The sequence below is a fragment of the Hyperoodon ampullatus genome, assembly GCF_949752795.1.
Source record: "Hyperoodon ampullatus genome assembly, chromosome: 10".
NCBI lineage: Eukaryota > Metazoa > Chordata > Mammalia > Artiodactyla > Ziphiidae > Hyperoodon > Hyperoodon ampullatus.
In genome coordinates, this window is record NC_136923.1 from 57,932,594 (window position 1) to 57,952,071 (window position 19,478).

Sequence of the window (19,478 nt, forward strand, 5' to 3'; positions counted from 1 at the left end):
TGGAATGTCACTGGGAAACATTGGTGCTTCCCCATGGGTAGGTAAAGGTAAAGGCATGGATTTAAAAACAATTCACTTATCTCAACTATGATTTTTAATTGTGGTAGATGAGTATTTAAATGAAATATAAAAAGAACTTATTTCAAAAGAACAGGACAGAAAACTACAAGTTCAAATTACGATTGAATTTAAAGCATACTTTGTGAGTACTGCCTCTGAATAATTGATCCCCTGTGGCCATTGTAAATTTTTTTATTGGTATTTACTATAGGATACAATGTCAGACTTTTAATTAAATGTGATTATTTCAAGTAAGATTCATTTTTTAAGCCTTTGTTTTATGATGCAAATTCTATAAATCACATTTTGCAGAAAAGGCATTTAAATGATGATTTGCGGTATAGCTTTGCTAAGCTTCATGCTCTAAAATTATAAAAAGCTTCGCCAAAAAAAAGCCTTGCTTATGGGACGTTATGCTGTTCTAAGTCAATCACATTTTTACTGGTGCTCCAATTATTTCAGATGAGTGTAAAGTGTTCAGTAACTAAATTGCAACTAATAAATTACTATAGTTTACGTTATAGATCTCCTCTAGACATGGCAGATGCCATTTACTTTTGTTCCTCTGTCACAGTTTTCCTTTTTTTACTTGGTCTGTCCTTGTGTACACCTCCTTATCTCCTGTTGGGCAGGAGTCTGCCTCCTGGCACTGTAGTTGTGGCACACTGGGTGTGGGACTCAAGAGGCCCGCTGTAAGTGCTGGTTTTATTTTAATAGATAGCCCTGTAAGTGGTTGTTTAGTGCCTTGTGTGAAACTGCGTATAAACGAAGAAGTTGTCATACTTTGATATTATGCTCGTAACCTTTTCTTTGTAATTATACACAGACAACTGAATGTGATTATATAGCACTGCCATATATCTATACCAATTATGGCTATTTTAGTTTTAAATAAACATAAGTTTCCCACTTAATGAAAACACTGGGGGATGCCCAGAGTTCTTTAAAATAGAAAGGACTTATAAAAATACATAAAATATAAAGGAACTAATTGATTTCTAAGATTAAACAATAGATAATAATTAAATGAATATTTTTTAGCACTGTGTATAATTTCATGGACCACTGTTAGCTTGTGAACTATATTTTTGTCTTTAATAGTTTTTAATGAATACTGCTATATTCATTGAAAATTTTCTCTAGTTTGTATGTTTGGTAATTTAGTACTCTGAAGTAGTAAAGACTATGACAATAAAACAGTTGGGAGTATTGTTTGGTAGATGTGTTTTGCTTGCTTTTTTGTATTTGTCTACTTCATTCTTTGTATTTGTGAGAATTTTGGCATTTTTACATTCTTTAGATCACCAGTTTTGATTAGCAAATAGTAGTCTTAAAAGCATCTTTTCTTTCCTATTTCCCTCTGGTCTTATTAATACCATGCACACTTTATTTTTAATTATTATTTATTTGTCACTAGGTTGATATGAATTTCATGAGAAAAATTCCTTCGGGAGCTGAGGCATCCAATGTTCTGGTGGGAGAAGTGGATTTTTTGGAAAGACCTATAATTGCGTTTGTGAGACTGGCTCCTGCTGTTCTTCTCTCAGGGCTGACCGAGGTCCCTGTTCCTACAAGGTAAAGAGAGGGTTAATTCCAACTAACATTCTCCCAGAATGTCCAAAATCTAAAAAATTTTATTCACTGAAGGAACATGTTGCTTTATGCAGCATAGCACAGGGAGATCGGCTCGGTGCTTTGGGATGACCTAGTGGGGTGGGATAGGAAGGATGGGAGGGAGGCTTAAGAGGGAGGGGATATGGGGACATGTGTATGCATATGGCTGATTTGCTTTGTTGTGCAACAGAAACTAACATGGTATTGTGAAGCAATTATACTCCAATAAAGATCTGTTAAAAAAATTGATAAATTAAAAAACTCAAATTATAAATTAAAAAAAATACGTTGGATTTATATTTTTACAAGAAGTTTGGTATCTTGGGAGCTTTGGTTTAAAGAACAGTTCATCATTTTAGACATAGTATGTTCTGTGCAGGCACTGAAGTCAGAGAGAATGGAATTGAATCCCTGCTCTGCCACTTTTTGTGGGATGGTCAAGCCAGACTTCAGTTCTCTAAGCTTTATTTGTAAAATGAGGGTAGCAGTACCTCACAGGGTTGATTAAATGTAATAATGCCTCTGAATTAGGCAAAATGCTTTGTTCTGACCTGATCAAATCTTCTGTTCAGTATACATTATAAGTAAAAATTAAAATGGGGGTCATATCCTTAAGAATTAGCAAGTTCTGTTATAAAGGGTTATCAGTTTGTTAGCTACTGATTGTATAAACTTAATTACAAATGAGAATAATTAAAAATATATTTTTTCTTATTCATATAATAGTAAATAAGAAGAATTAATTGCAACTTGATTGAAATATATGTGCCAGTTCTTAATAAGCTTTACTGAATTGCATTAACGGTATAGTATTAAGATAAATGAGAAGAATAATTTCATAGATTCACATTTAAATTATTATAAAGCAGGAAGGTGAATACTTCCAGTTTGGATTATTGTGAATATTAATATTTTACTGTAGTGTGAACAATGATATAACTAAGTAGGAAGTTAAATAATTTTTATTTAGTCACTATAAATAAATTAAAATCAAATAATAAGAGGTTTGATGTTAAATTTGGAGTCGTAAATAAAAATGCTTTTCCTTCCAAAGGGATTAGTCCCTTATTTACCACATTAGTGTCTTTGTCCAGACTGTAGTTTGAGAGATTATGGATTTCTTGTGCATACTTTTAGCTATATTATTAAGCCAAAGTAAATACTTAAATGGGATTAGTATTCACTTTATTTACTAATTTACTTTTTTTCATCAGTACAGACCAGAAAAAATAGGTTACTCAAAATTCAAAAGGATATAGAAGATGGGAACTTTTAATGTAAAACACCAATTCCCTAAGTACCCTTTTACTCTAAGGAAGATGAAAAGTAATAACTTGGTAGAAACTTATTTATGAATGCCTTTCTTAGTTTTGTGATCTGTTTTCATCTGAATAGAGTTCCATCCTCTTTTCAGCCATTGGTGTGTGAGGACGGAAAAGAGGTCTGAGTGTTGTTTCTGTGTTTACATTTGAATGATTTCTTTATGATTCCTAGATTTATGTGTGTATGTTGTTTATGTTTAAATCTGTGTTTTCATGTTTCCTTAGGTTTTTGTTTCTGTTATTGGGTCCTGCAGGCAAGGCGCCGCAGTACCATGAAATAGGAAGATCAATAGCCACCCTCATGACGGATGAGGTAATTAAAATGCCCTTTGACATGGACACTGATTAAAAAGCATATAATGCATATTAAATTATAGTTCTCCTTTCATAGTGAAGCTTAAAAAATTGTCCTTGTTTGTCTTTACTATTTTATCTCATATTCACTATTTGCCTTTTGCAAGGTCTTTAGGACCTTTCTGTCAGGGATCAGTGGATACTGTTTGGTTTCCTCCCTCCCCCACAAGTTGAAATTATTGACCATCTTCTTGACATTTTGAAATTTTCTTCATCCTGCATTTCAGGATATTGGTTCTTTGGGAAAACACACAGGACTTTGTGTTTTCCCCTTTTTTCTCTATAATTTCTTGCTTTTGCGGACTTCATCTTTGACCATGGCCTGTATTGATCAGGACTTGGTCTCTTTGGGAGAGAGCTTTATAGTCGGGTACTTGTTAGACATCTCTGCTTTGTGTCCCTAAGGCATCTGAAACCCCACATGTCTGAACTGACCTCCTTTCTCTGTTCTGTCTCAGATTTTATTGATTTTACCTTTTCTGTGTATTTTGCATTTAGTCTACCATCTCCTTTCCACCTGCACCATCACTTCTCCCTCCAGCTTAGACTCTCTTACCTTCTTTTCTTTGGTGACAGAAGTGGATCATATGGGCCTTTCTCTTATCGTATTTTCCTCTGTACTATCAGTAATATGCAGATTTGAATAAATCATTTGCTTGATCCAGATGTATCAGTGGCATCCTATTGTATATTTGTTTAAATTTAACCTCTTTACTGTTGTCTTAATAGGGTCTGCCTAATCTAGCCTCTGTATGCTTTTTTTTTCTTTTTTTTCCGAAATTTACATGCTATGACTGACTAGTCACCTTTTCTCTACCACTTGCTCTGTCCACAACAGCTTCCTTTTTGTTCTTCAGATGTGCTATGCTCACTGCTGCCCCTGGACATTGCTGCTCTTCCCTTTGCCTGAGTGCTCACTCTACCACCTCCACCCCACCCTATGCATGCCTTTGTCCCTCATTTCAGACAGATTCCTCCTGTAGTGTTTCCTCCTCTAAGAGACCTTCCTTGGCCACCCAATTCTTCCACATCAGCTTCCCTTCCTTTACCCTGCTTTATTTTTATAGGCACATTTATTATTACCTGCAGTTGTGTATTTATGTAATTACCTGTTTCACTGTCTTTCCCCCTGAGTTCTTGAGTGTAGGGACTTTGCCATATCTGTGTCCACAGTGCTCAGAATTGTGCCTGCCAAATAGTAGGCACCCAGTAAATATAAATGATCAAATTAGTTATTTAAGTAAGATTGTTAGCATACCCATGACTATTCCTTTAGGATAAATGACATTAGAATATCATAAAAGTGGAATGACGCACCTACAGTATTATTTTATTCTGTATTTATTATTTCCCAAGTAAAATATTCTCTTTTTAAAAATTGTTGTATATTAACACATCGCTGGTTTCTTTTGTTGTTACTATTAATTCATCTGGTAATACTAATAGTGGGTTATTTTTTAAAGTTATTAGCGAGAGTGGGAACAAGAGTTAAGGTAATTATGTAGACTTAGTTATGATATCTAAAGTGGATTACTATGCGTAGAATTTTCTTTCAGCTTTACAATCCTTTTACTCAATATGTATTTTTTTCTTTAGATTTTTCATGATGTAGCTTATAAAGCAAAAGACAGAAATGACCTCCTATCTGGAATTGATGAATTTTTAGATCAAGTGACTGTCCTACCTCCAGGAGAGTGGGACCCTTCCATACGCATAGAGCCGCCGAAGAGCGTTCCTTCTCAGGTGAGAATCCACACAGTACTTCTTGGAGTTACTTTTTTTTTTATTAAACATTTTTCAAATAGTTTATACATTTTCAAAACTCAAAACTATATGAAGAACTACACTCAGAGAAGTTGTTCCCCACTGTGTCCCGTTTGCCTTCTTACCCCTGTCCCCACCTCCTGTGGGTCACCATTTGTTACTAGTTTTTTGTTATCCTTCCAGTTTTTATTTAGTACAGGGAAATATGAACATATAGTCTTGTTCTCTCCTCTCTTACCAGAAGTTAACATCCTATTTGTAGTGTTCTGCACCTTGCTTTTCTCATGTAACAATATTTCCTGGGGATCTGATCATAAGAAATCATAGAAATACTCCTTCTTCCTTTTCTCACAGCTGTGTTTTATTCCAGTATGGATGTACCATAGTTTGTCCTGTTTCTGGTGCAGGCTGTTTTCAGTCTTTTGCTATTACAAACCATATCATAGTGTTCATATTGCCATTTTAGTCTTGTGCAGATGTGTCTGTCTGTAGGATGGATTCATGGGAATAAGATTGCTGGCTCACATGGGAATTTATTTATAACTTTAGCAGATATTACCAGAATCTCCTCTTATCAGGTTGAACTGTTGTAGACTCATTTTGGTGATGAATGAGAATGCCTGTTTCCCTACAGCCTCACTAGCACAGTGTGTTGTCAAACTTTTGGATATTTGTCAGTCTGATAGGTATCATTATCTTACTATGTCTGGTATTTTAATGTGGTTTTAATTTGCATTTCTGTAATTAGTGAAGTTAAATATTCCTGAATATTTTTTGCTCATCGCCCTCCATCACTTTTTTTTAACATTTAAATCATTCGTTGATCCTTTTGAATTTATCATGATGTATTATATAGAGAATGCATGCAATTTGTCTTTTTTCTAAATTGCGGCCTGGTTGTCCCTATTTATTAAAAACTTAAGCATTTCTCCACTTGATTGGTGATGTTCTCTTTATCATTTATTAAATTTCCATATGCATTCAGGTCTGTTTCTGGAAATTCTTTTCCAGTGGTCTGTCTATTCATGGACCAATTTCACACTTAAATTTCTGAGGCTTTTTGTTATATTTAATATCTGGTAGGTCTGCATTCATTCTCAACCTCTCTCTTACTCTTGTTTTTCTGAATTTTCTTGGCCATCTTTGTGTATTTATTTTTCACATAAGCTTTAAAATCAGCTTTTTACTTACAGAAATAAAATGTGATTTTTAAAAAATTGTGGTGGAAATTAAATTTCTAAATGAACTGAGAGAAGGTTGACATCTTTATAATATTGAATCTATTCAAGAACATGGTACATCTTTCCCCAGTTGTTTTCCTATTTCAAGTCACTTTTTGTGTCCTTAAAGAATATTATAAAGTTCTCCTTATCTGTGCCTTACACGCTTCTTGGTGAGTATATTCATAAGTATTTTATCTTTGTTTCTATTATAAATGAGGTCTTTGTTCCATTATATCATTTGCTTGTTGCTTTATATATATATATGTATGTACACACACACACACATATATATATATATTTATGAAGGCTATTGGTTATTGTATATTTCTTTTGTATCCTGCTACCTTTCTTAGGCTTTTATTGTATGTAGTAGTTTTTTAGTCATGTAATCTGCAATAAGAGATAATTTTATCCCTTATTTTCTAATTCTTATACCTCTAACAAGTTTTCTGTTAATTGTATTGATTAAAATCTCTAATAGTTTTAAGTAGTAGCTGACTTTAAAGGTCATTTCTTAATTTTTTCCTAATTGTAGTCAATATCCCTAGTGTTTCTCTCATTAAGTTACTGTCTTTGGTGCCAAAGTACACATTTTATCATGTTAAGAAAGTACCCTAATTTCTGTTTTATTGAAATTTTTAATATAAGTGAATGTTGAATTTTGTCAAAGGGCTTTTTAGCATCTCTGGAGATGATCATATAAATTTTATTTATCAGTTATCATGGTAAATCTTTAATTTGAAAACACTTTTGCATTGTTGGAATAAGCCAACTTGGGCTTTAAAGTGCCTGTAGTCTTTGTCTAATGTTTTATTTAAGTTGTTTGTATCCTCTGTAAGTAGATTGGTATATAGATTTTTGTGCAGTCTTTACGTTTTGGTATCATCATTATACTTGTTTCATAAAAACAAATTTGTAAGTTTTCTTTTTTCTGTGTTCTTTAAACCTTAAGTGGTTTGGAATAATTTGATTCTGGAAGTTTGAAAGATTTCTTTATTAAAATTTTCTGAGCTTGACTCTTGTGTCGTAGACTTCAACAACCTGCTTATTTCTTCTGTGGAAATTGGTTTGTGTAAACTTTCTCTTTTTTCTGGAGTCAGTTTTGGTAAACTGTATACCGTAGAAAATTACCTATTTTCTGGTGTCAATTTTGGGAAATTATGTTTTTTGGTATATTACCCATTTCATCAAAATTTTTCATTTATTTGCAGAGGGTTGTGTTGTGCAGTCTGTCTCTTTGTACATATTTATATATATTTCTTATATATATGTAAAATTTATGAAGTTGCCTCCTTGTTGTATCTTTGGTTGTATATTAGCTAATGATTATCATATTTTTCCAGTAGAGCAGCTTTTAAAATTTATTTCAGTTCTCCTTTTTAGAAAAGTATATTGTGTTTTGTAACTCGATTTCTGCTTTTAGCTGCTTTATTTTATTCCTTTCACCTTCCTTCAAAGATTTTTTTCACATTTCCTGAATTAAATGCTTAATACACTTATTTTTATTCTTCCAATTTTCTTAATATAAGTGCTTCATTTTCTTGAATGAAGCTTTTGCTGTATCCCATAGATTGTGGTATATAGTATTTTTCTTTAGATTTGTTTTCTAGGAATTTTGTTTTCTCTTTCCCCTTTGAGCTATGATGTAAGTTAGTTTTAATTTTGACATTTTCAAATGGTAATCTTATGATTATAGATAAGTTATGCTGCTCTATAAATACTGAATATGTGAACCAGGGAGTTTGTCTGTAGTTGAGCCAGAGTCTTTGATCCAGGGGACCTCCTGGGATAAACACCACCCCCAATCCCGTCTTTTTCTTTCTCCTCTTCCCTCTCCCTTTCTCTTTGGTCTCCTCTCTCTCCCTCTAGCGGTCTCCCACACACCCCAACCCAAACCCCGCCACCCCCACCCCCACCCCGCCACCCCGCACGCACACGTGTGCACACACACACACTTTTTTTAGTCCAGCAACCTCTGACCTTTGGAGGTAACAAATTAAAAGCTCACTCTGGTGAGGAGGAGGAGATCTTTTATCACGAGAATAGTACTCTTGAATTTGTAATAAAACTTAAGTGGAAATTGATTTTTTTTTTTTTTTTTTTTTTGGTGGTACGCAAGCCTCTCACTGTTGTGGCCTCTCCCGTTGCGGAGCACAGGCTCCAGACGCGCAGGCTCAGTGGCCATGGCTCACGGACCCAGCCGCCCCGTGGCATGTGGGATCTTCCTGTACCAGGGCACGAACCCGTGTCCCCTGCATCGGCAGGCAGACTCTCAACCACTGCGCCATGGAAATTGATTTTTATGAAAATTTGTTTAATAACTCTTGTGCTACTTATGTCTTAAGGGAAGTATTTTAAAAAGAAAAATAATGGCATTTACTCTTAATGTAAAATATATTTTTTCTATAGTTAACATGAGTAAGATTTAAAAAATTCTAGTTGGAGAGATGCCTTTATTGGATATTTTTGCTTCTGTTGCTGAGTAGTAATTTGAAATGGTGTGTGTGGGTGTTTTATAGTATATGTGATATTAGAATATAAAGCAGAAAAAAACAATATAAATTTGAAATATAATAGAGACAAATTTTAGATTCTATTTCAAAGTGCATTTTCTTTAAAGTGGAAGTTTACATTAAGAAGCATTTTTTCTAGGAGTACTGGTTAGATATATAATCAGTATGAGATCTCATGTTCCCTCTAATTGAAGATGCCTTCTCAGCTTCCTTAAAACAATTCTGAAAATGTGTTTTTTGTGAAATGCAGGAAAAGAGAAAGATTCCTGTATTTCCCAATGGATCTGCCCCCAGCTCGGGTGAGACCCCTAAGGAGGCCCCACACCATGCTGGGCCTGAGCTACAGAGGACTGGACGGTGGGTACAGATACTGATACAGTGTGGGTGTCTTTTAGGGGCTAGAGATTGATTTGATGGAAAAGGCATAAGCATTCTTTTTCTTTGTAAATATTTGGAAAATAATTTTGTACAGTATTTTTTCCATATTTTAAAAAATGTGTATTATTTTATAGGTATATAATGTTAAGGATAGTTTACTAGACTATATTGGGTTCTGTATACCAGGATTTAATTTAAAATGAAAATATTATGCAGCATATGTTAAGAGTATTGTAGTTCTATAGTAGGTTAATTTAACTCCCTGTACAGAAGGTTCTTGAGGAAAGTGTGGTGTCCTATTGCCATTCTCATATGAAGTTAGAGAATTATGGGAACAGAGAGGAATTGTAAGCAATGTGTCATGTGTGTGCATAGATGTAAAACTCTTCCATGAGCAGTACATCATGAGGTAATGTAAAATTCGACAGACAAGCATAATTAAACCGTAGTAATAGTCTCTGGAAACCTAGTTGGAAAAATTGTTGCAGAAGTTAATTTTTGGAATAAAGAATAGAAATATTACCAGGTGCAAACATTGTCTTAAAATATTTTGTAGAGGTAGAAAATGATATGGTATTACCATTGTGTAGAAAAAAGCATGTGGATGTTGATACTGTTTTATCCATTGGTGGTCCCTATAGAACTAAAGATCTTGAAGCTTAAATATTTGTTTAAAAAACCAGGGTAGCTTATACAGGATATCTTAATCCATGGACTAATATAGTAGCCTCTGAGTATAATAGAGTAAGACTGTCCCCATGTGAAAGGTGCTCATTTAAGTTGTTATTATTATTATTACTTCTTCAGACTTAAAACTGAGGTAGGGTTAGTCACTGAGAAGTACCAAGCCAGACCCCCAGTGATCTCGTGTTACCCGAGAGTCTCATATAAATGGTTGATTTGATGATATACTTTCATTTTCTAGATTATCATTGGCACCTTTTTTATTGCAAGTTGGCACATTTTTTTACAGTTTTCTCAGTCCCCTTGCTGTCATATTATTTATAGGATAACTTCTTCCAGGTGTCAATGTATGTTTAGGCTTTATTTCAATATTAACTTTGGAAAAAGCTAGAATGGTAAAGCTTGAAACATCTAAAGCATTTGAAAGCATAAGATTAATTTGTTTGGTGTATTTTTCTGCAGTAGGGATTTGAATGATATGAGTCACAAAATCTTTTTAAATTACTGATTTGTCACCGGTATTTATTGAGTACCTACTATTTCCCAGGCAGTGTTCTAGACACTGGAGATAATGGCAGTGAGTAAGAAAAGGTCCTTGCCCCTCACAGAGCTTATATTGTAGTGGAATGCTTTCAAGTTAGATGTATCCAAAAGTCTGATTTTAAAAAACACTGAAATGATAAGTCATTGAAATGATTTGATATGCAAATATAGATTTTAAATTTACTAACTAAAACCTCTTAGTTTTATTAATATGCACACTGGTTTGACTACATATACAGTAAATTACATACACTGAAATAGTTTTTAGGCTTTGTTTCTAGACCAGAAGCATTTATGTGTTTGAAGTACTAAAATTTTAAAACTAAAATTATTTAATTCACTACTGAGTGGGCCTGAGCATACTACATTCATATTAAAGGGTATTTGGGGACTTCTGATTATATTATAATTGCATTCCTGGTATTTCTGATACTTGCCTTTAAGATTTATAATATAAATAATGATTAATAGCATTGCTTATGCACATTTTCATGAATGGGTTGTTAGGCTTTATTTATTTTTATTATGTATTTCTTTGCACATTTGTGTTTGATATTTATTGCATTTACTCATATAGTCATTTGCCTGTAGTCTTTTCAGCATATAGTCCATATGATACAGATGTTTGTGTCTTTTAACTTAGTGAGGTCTGCCTTTCCACTATCAGTGGATTAGATTAAATGAGTTTGTCTTCTATAATTTATACCATTATTTAAATAGGATATTGATTTTTGTTGACAAAACGCTAGGCACCAGCAGTTTTATGTAGCCCATAGTTTTAGTTTGAACTAGCCAGAATCCTCTAGTGTACAGTTTGACGAGTTTCATCTCACCTATTTAGGCTTTTTGGTGGTTTGATACTTGACATCAAAAGGAAAGCACCTTTTTTCTTGAGTGACTTCAAGGATGCATTAAGTCTGCAGTGCCTGGCCTCGATTCTTTTCCTATACTGTGCCTGTATGTCTCCTGTAATCACTTTTGGAGGGCTGCTTGGAGAAGCTACAGAAGGCAGAATAGTGAGTACAAAGATTGGTAGTGGCCAGGCTCTTAGCTCTTCAGAGGCAAGTGTCTGTGTGCATTTGTCTCACTATACATACTTTTATTTGAAGAGTCTACCCACAGCATGATTAACCTGTCCCAAAGCAGACTTCCCCCAAAGGTAATTGCAATGGAAAACATGGGGAAGCCATTTGAACAGGAGAAGATGCACAGTTGAGGTAAAAAAAAAAAGAAAGAAAGAAAGAAAAAAGTTTGTCATGGCTTGCTGGATGAATGGTTTAATAAATTGAGTAAAAGGCTTGTATTGTCTCTGTGGGGGGAGTGGGTGGGAGGAGACAGATCAATTGAACTGATTCTGGGTGGGTCATGGGTGGGAGAATTTATCGGTGGGGTCACTTTGTATCCTTTATGGCATCATAGGATTAGTTAGAGCCATGTGATTAACATTAACTAATCCACCCTGGCAGGTCCCCTGGGCTAGACTATTTGGAAGAAGGGAGCATAATTCTGGACAAATGATGGATTTTTGAAGTGGTGTTTAATTTTGCTGTTATTAAATTTGTGTGAATGTTGCCAAAGTGTTAATTGGAAAGTATAACTGAAAACTGCATCTATATTTTGATATGACTAGAATGAAAGTTTTTATGTTTTTTGTTCTTGGTGATACTGTATTGGGGCTGTGGGGGCCTGGTATCAGAACAGCATCTAGTGCTTTGTGAAATTTGGAAAGACTTTTTTGTTGCTGTTTATATACATTTTAATGGCATTTAAATGAGACAGTTTGTGATTCCTAAGTATATTTTGTTTAATGATATTTACTCTTTGGAGAAAATTTATTTTTTACAGATAAAAGGTTAAAAACCAACCAATTCTAAGTAGTAATAATTGTTCAATTAAAGTATTTCATAAGCTGAACATGAGATAAACCTGACAACTGAAATTTCCTTTCAACTCAATTTTTTTTTGATTATTTAGATTCTTTTATATTATTCTTTTACATTATTATAGCAGATAGATATTTTTAGTAAGTTGCTTTATGTGCTGTCACAAGTTGTACATGTAACTCTGCTGGTCCCTGAGGAAGTCTGTCTTGTCTGTTACCATCATGGAAATACTGTTTCTTTCCTCTTGGACTATCACTCACTGCCTGCCCGTCTCATCCTGCTATTTAATACCCTGTGCATGTGATAGAGCTTTAGGCACTACAGGAACATAGACAAGGGTAAGACATGGGCATGTGTCATCTATCCTCAGGGTCCTAACCTAGGAGAAAAAGATAGGATAGTATATATGTAGTTACTATGTCGTGGTGTTTGTGCCACACATGAGTGAGATAAAGGAAGAGCTGTAGGAGTTGTAATAATTTAGAGAAATCAGAAATATTATGGAGGGAAATGATATGGAGATGATGCGTTTATTTTCAGATGCCTTATTGGAACTTCAGGTAGAAATGGAGACATTAGGAGGTGCAGTTCCAGAACTTATAGAGTGGTAAGAAAGAAATATGAAGATTGGGAAACTGAAAATAGATGAGGTTAACAATGTAAAGTGAGAGAAGGAGAGGAAAAAAGTCCCATTTATGAAATGGAGGAAAGGTGAGAATGAGGAGAAAAGTGGCCCAGCAAATTAGACACAGGCACAGTCAGAGCTCTGAAAGAGGAGTCAGGATGATGTAATTTTGTAAAAACCAAAATAGAGGTGTAGAGAAGGAGGAAGATCAGCAGGGATTGTTCAGTGTCGTACAGTGGAGAGGCGTATGGGGGAGATTAGGGGAGGGCTTCTGGTGGGTAAAATGGAAGCTTTTGAATGTGGATTAGTTAGGGCAGTATAGGGAGGGCTGTGATTTCTTTAGGGAAAGACAGGTTTTAGTTTGGGAATGAACATATAAACAGTTTAAAAATTGGGAAAAAGTAGGTCTGGGTAAAGAAACCTAGTAAATGTGACAATGAGGGGTTTGGGGAATGGTGAAAGGAAGGTCTTCACCTGGAAGTTTCTGCTTTTTCAACACAACATTGAGGAGGGAAACTAATTTTGTGCCCAACTGCCTTCCCCACCCCATTAGCATTTCTTTATTTGCCATCTCCTTGTTTCTCTGCTCAATTTTTTGCTTTCTATTTCTAGATGTTGTTTAGACATTTTTTCCTTTGATTTGAACTCTAAATTCATTCCTAAATATACATATTATAATTGAACTAAGGATTTTATAATAGCTTAGTAGTGTCTTCCAGGACAATCTATTGTTTGCCTGTGGGCAAGAAAACAAATTTATTTCATATAATTCCTAAATATATTGTTAATATGAACACTTACTCATTTTGCCAAAAGTCTAATTTGTATGTGGGTTTGATCCTATTTTTATACTAATAATTGAATGTTACTTTTACTACGTACTATTCTTATGTTGTGATTTTGATTTTGGAACATGCTCTTATTACTGATGATAATTGCTACCATTTATTGAGTGCATTCTATATGCCAGACAGTGTGTTTGCTAGTGTTTTCAGAAACGCTGCTTCTTTAAGTTCTCCTGGCTATCATCACCCACATTTAAAAATGAGAAAAGTTGGGCTGGACAAGCCTGAGATACGGCCATGGTTTAGCATCTGGTAGGAAGCAGTCTTCTACTTCAGATCTGGTTCTGAAGCCCTGCTCTCTGCCTGCTGCTGTGCTGCCTCTCAGTTCCAGGAGGCTTGTTTCTCACAAGTGTCTTGTCTTTGCTTTACTGATGATGGCCTTTTCCTTGCTTAATTGTATTTCCCAGTTGACCTTGATGTTTGTGAATGGTAAACCGTTTTCTTTCTGACCCCTCCCCTCTGTCTAGTGTCATAGCCTATATGCCTTAGCAACTGATAACCTAATCAGTTAGGATGTAATGTTGGTAGTGAAACAAAATTGGCCTACTAGCTTTGATTTAAGATTTCTATGAGTCTTTCATTTTATTGTTTTTACCAAACTTTAATAATAATATTTCCTCATTTATGGTTTCCAGGAATTTTTTAAGGAGATTTTTCATCTATTATTTATGTTAAGCATTTCATGTTTTATATATGTTGGTTAAGCCCATCATATTAGATTAATTTCTTTAAAATGTATGGGAAATTGCACTTTAGAAGCAAGTTTGAGAATGATAGTTTCAAATTTGAGTGTGCTAATTTCTTATTCATCTACTTGAAGGAGTCTTTTTTTTGTAGCGCACCACATCGAGCATTTAGTATGTTTTTTTATTTTCTTAAATGAACTATTTCAGACATGCAAAAATATTCAAAATAATGTGTACATCTTTGTACTCACCATAGGCTTAAGAAGTAAAACATGTATAGATAGGGTTGGAGCCTCTGTGTCCATCTTCCATTTACCCCTTCCTCCTTACCTCCCGTAGTATTGAGTTTTTTTTTTTTTTTTTTTTTTTTTTTTTTTTTTTTTGTGGTACGCGGGCCTCTCACTGTTGTGGCCTCTCCCGTTGCGGAGCACAGGCTCCGGATGCGCAGGCTCAGCAGCCATGGCTCACGGGCCCAGCCGCTCCGCGGCATATGGGATCCTCCCAGAACGGGGCACGAACCCGTATCCCCTGCATCGGCAGGCGGACTCTCAACCACTGCGCCACCAGGGAGGCCCAGTATTGAGTTTTAAATTAGGGTTGATTGTAAAAGTTCACCTTTAATATGCTAAAACAAAACAATTTTCCCATGTATTTAAAATATATTTGTAATTTTCCATATTTAAATTTTAAATTTGAGATTTAAAGTTGCATTTGCTTTATTTTTTTAACCACTTGATTAATATTTTTATTTTCCAGGTGTCTTATATATATGTATTATAGTAGGTTAGAGATATATTTATGATGTATTACCTTTATTCGTTTCTTTTTTCCTTAAACAGAGTGCAATAGAGTCTCTTTTTGGAGCATCATTAACTGGGATTGCCTATTCGTTGTTTGCTGGGCAACCTCTAACAATATTGGGGAGCACAGGTCCAGTTTTAGTGTTTGAAAAAATTTTATTTAAATTCTGCAGGTATGTAATAGTTACCTACTTGTCACATTTGTTTATGTATGTTTATAATTATATATTATTGTTATTAACTTTAGTTAAAAGTACACTGTATATTTAATAGCTGAAAAAGAGGATCTGATGAGTATACATATTTTCAATATTTTGGGGCTACTGTGTGGTCAACCCTACTCTGGCTCCTACTCTCATCCCCAGTCACCTTGAATATAAAATCAATGGATTTGAGTGCTGATAAGCAAATCACTTGAGGAACAATAAAAGTCCTTTGTGTTAGCAAATTTCAACCTAGTAAGAAGGTAGTTAATCTGAATTATTTATTATACGGTATGTTGGTCTTATAAAGGAAGTTTAGAAAGCAGTGGATCTCGAAGGCTCACGCTGACTTTACCCAGCAGGCCTGTGTCACAGAGGGAGCTGCAGCTCACAGCGTGGGGTCAGTGCAGGTTACTGGAGCTGGTAGCCTCGGAATTTGACATGGCAGTACTATTCCTTTTGTGAGATAAATGCAGTTGAATATTTTAGTCTGAAACAACTTGATGCTGTTAAATGTTTGATTCACTAATTCCTCTTGTTTGGATTCTTTTGCCACTGGACAAGCTGATTCTGATTCTGATCTGGCACAGTACACACATAAATAGAGAATGTAGTGGCCTCAAGTGTTTTAGACTCACTGGTAGTAATTTCTTATTTGAAATTGAATTGGAAAATGAAGTCACTGTGGTGATACTGGTGGTAGAGGAGCTGGTGGTGGTGGGGCTGGGGCGTGGCTGCCATGTTGACACTGGAGCATCTGGGTGTTCAGAGAGAGCGACATACATCCACTTGTTCTACAGGCTGCTTATCTGTCATTTACTCCTCATAACTGATTTCTAAAGTGAGGTCTTTGTTTTTAAAATATTTATTTCCTAGTAGATTTTCACTGTAAGTCTTTTATATAAGTAAAATATAATCATTAAGTCTACTAATAAGAAGCTAGTCTTCAGTTGAAGCAGAAAAACACATAGAGCTTTCTTTAATCATTATTTTGTTATTCTGTAATGTGTTCTCTTTTAGAAATCTTAAGTTTTTATACTGTTCTTACTGTTTGTAATGAAAATTTTAAGTACCAATACTGTTTGGCATGTATATGTTGATCGTGTCCACATTTTTCTTTCTAAACAGAGATTATCACCTTTCCTATCTGTCTTTGAGAACCAGTATAGGTCTGTGGACTTCTTTCTTGTGCATTGTTTTGGTTGCAACAGATGCAAGCAGCCTTGTGTGTTACATCACCCGGTTCACTGAGGAGGCTTTCGCAGCTCTCATTTGCATCATATTCATCTATGAGGCTTTGGAGAAGCTCTTCCATTTAGGAGAAATATATGCATTTAATATGCACAACAATTTAGATGAACTGACCAGCTATTCGTAAGTGTTTCTGTTTCCCCTAATAGTAAATGTATTTTTGCAGAGGTGTCTGAGCAAAAGAAAATGGATTTTTTGCAATGTGATGCTCACTGTATATCTAGCTATAACTACCCAACTAGCAATACGGAGGTTGACTTGTTTGTTACAGATGAGATCTTACCAAAGCACGCAGTGGATGTAAATGCGGTTGAACAAATTCAGTCATTTTTAGTCACTGAAACAATTTGTCCAAGTGTGTGTATTTTTGGTTTTATGTGTAAATTGGATTGACCAATTTAAATTCAGTTGTTTGGCAACTAACCACCATATATTTATATATTCTTCATGTTTTTCATTTTCATTAACGTTTTTGAAACTTGATAATTTTTATTGGAAGTTATTTTAAAGTGTAATTTCAGTGCAGTGTTGTATGTTGTTTAGTGGATTATTTTCTTTGTGATAAGAAAAGCATGAAATGAAAATATTTTAGGACTCTAGAATAAAATAGGATTTGAGAAGTAATTATAATAGTTACAAAGGGTTGGCAAACTTGTTTAAACGTGAAAAAGGTTATTAAAATTAGACATACCGAGGTAGATGCCTGTATTTGCCGTCTTGAGCACAGTTGGTATGAGCGTGAGCCTGCATTTGATTAACTTACATGGAGGAACGTGGTTACCAAAAGCCTTCCTTCCTCCTGCCCCCCTCGGCCCCAGTCCCTCACTTCACACCCCTCCTCCTCTCGCTGTTCTCACACACTCTCGACTTTGATGCACAGAGGAGGGAGGGATGTGAAACTTCCTATAAGACATTGACCTATTTGAAAATATTAGTGACACTTTGATGCCAAGTCTATTTTGTGTCATTTTCTTTGCTCTTAAACTAGTTAATTTTTTAAATGTTATTTGTTGTCTTCTCTCTTTCCCTGCTACTTTGATCTTTAAGAAGCGTGGTTTTTAGAGCTAGTGCCAGCCAGTTAGATCACTGTTTCCTACATGTGAACATCATTTGTTCAGCTAACATTCTGTGAGCAGGCACTGTGTTAGGAATGTTGCATAATATTCATGTCAGTGTTCGCCATTCATATCGTAGCCCCTTTTGTGTATGAAGAAACTGAGGCTCGTGGAGGTTAAAACTTGACTTGGGTCAAACAGCTAGTAAATGATAGAGCCTCAGTTGAATCCAAAGTCCAGCCACCTGCCTTTTCTCAAACAGCTCATAATCCAATTGAGAATATTCTTGTTTGTTTCTTTTCCTTTTTTAAATCCATATTTAGAGATTTCTTTGCTTATGTATGTGTTTCTAGCTTTTTCAGGCAGGTGAGATAGTTCTGGATATGAACTGAACTCTCTGATTGCTTTGACTCACCTAGTCCTGTCCTGAAAAACTATGTTTTACCTATTACTTTAAGGATGGATCTTAAGATGAGTAAAGGATGAGCTTGAGCAGGTAGGGCTAGAATTAGTAGGAGTATAACTTATACTGGTTCCCAGTGCATGTTGTGTGTGTGTAGATGGGAAGGCGGCAGCGGCTCCTGTGGAGGTAAGTGGTAAAATTTAGTGGAGGCTGACCGTGTTAAACATGGTGGTGTCTTCTCAAATTTTTAAAGAAAATAGTACTGCCCCAAGGGATATATCTAACCAGTTTCATTAAGTAAACATTTTATTGGTATTTCTATTAGCTTTGTTATATTTATATAAGCCAAACTTTATTCCATTCCATTGTTTCTGATATTTTCACTTTTTAGTCTCCATGCTTTGCAACATGGAAAAAAGTTAAGAAGTTAAAAGCTACTCCATTGTGTGACTGATTTAATAAAATGTAAACATGAAATGCAGAATGGTTAAAATTATCCAATTCTGATTTCTCAGATGTGTATGTGTTGAGCCTTCTAACCCTGGCAATGAAACTCTGAAGGTGTGGGAGGAAAGGAATGTAACAGCACACAACATTCCGTGGGGGAACCTCACTGTCTCTGTGAGTATATGTGAAGTGAAGCTTGGTGCAAACAGTAACCTTGTTATTTAGCTTTTCCTTAGTAAACCTAAATTTCCTTCTTGATTGATGGATATCGTATGTTTTCAGAATATAGAGTTGTGCTGACCAAATAGAAGTTACCACATTTTTATTTATCATGTACTGAAGTGTATAGGTTGAAAAGAATGAAGCTGGTAGGAAGGGAGATCAAGATGGACTGTATTTGGCTTCCAAGATAGTAATTATTAAAAAGATGTGAATAATCTTCTGGTTTCTAATTCCTCTTGGATTCATAAGTTCATAGGCCTGTGGTTGCTGGTCCTCAAGTCGACAGTTCCAGCAGCTCTTACCCACTTGTGCCTTCTGTTGATCAGTCCATCTGCTCCGGGAACTGCTTATTTAGAAGATGAGGAATGCTCATACTGAACCTGTTTACCTTGTAGAGACTAGTATGATTTCAACACTGATGGAAAGGAAAGGAAAAAGGACAGAAACATATAATGAGCACCTACTGGGTACTGAGCACTATTACATACATACTTTTGTATGTTGTTGGGAAATGTTGTCCTAGCCCTAGAATATCTGTTTTGGACACTTCCCAGGTTGGGATTTAGAAATAAAGATGTCCAGTGATGCTGGCAATATCAATTA

General features: G+C 35.1%; 1 protein-coding gene across 15 annotated transcripts in view; it reads left to right on the forward strand.

Annotated features, from left to right (window-relative positions):
• Positions 1-19,478, forward strand: part of SLC4A7 (solute carrier family 4 member 7) — a gene marked incomplete at its 5' end in the record, with an annotated part of 121,510 nt that overhangs the window by 77,109 nt on the left and 24,923 nt on the right. For 13 of the 15 annotated variants that reach the window (XM_079713996.1, XM_079713997.1, XM_079714004.1 and 10 more), the window contains 8 exons: positions 1,478-1,635; positions 3,222-3,309; positions 4,947-5,093; positions 9,101-9,207; positions 11,297-11,471; positions 15,334-15,467; positions 16,626-16,871; positions 18,722-18,827. In XM_079713996.1, the coding sequence (XP_079570122.1) occupies positions 1,478-1,635; positions 3,222-3,309; positions 4,947-5,093; positions 9,101-9,207; positions 11,297-11,471; positions 15,334-15,467; positions 16,626-16,871; positions 18,722-18,827 (1,161 nt within the window). Of the gene's footprint in view, positions 1-692; positions 753-1,477; positions 1,636-3,221; positions 3,310-4,946; positions 5,094-9,100; positions 9,208-11,296; positions 11,472-15,333; positions 15,468-16,625; positions 16,872-18,721; positions 18,828-19,478 lie in introns of all 15 variants that reach the window. The other 2 variants (XM_079714010.1, XM_079713998.1) reach the window with 1 other exon arrangement.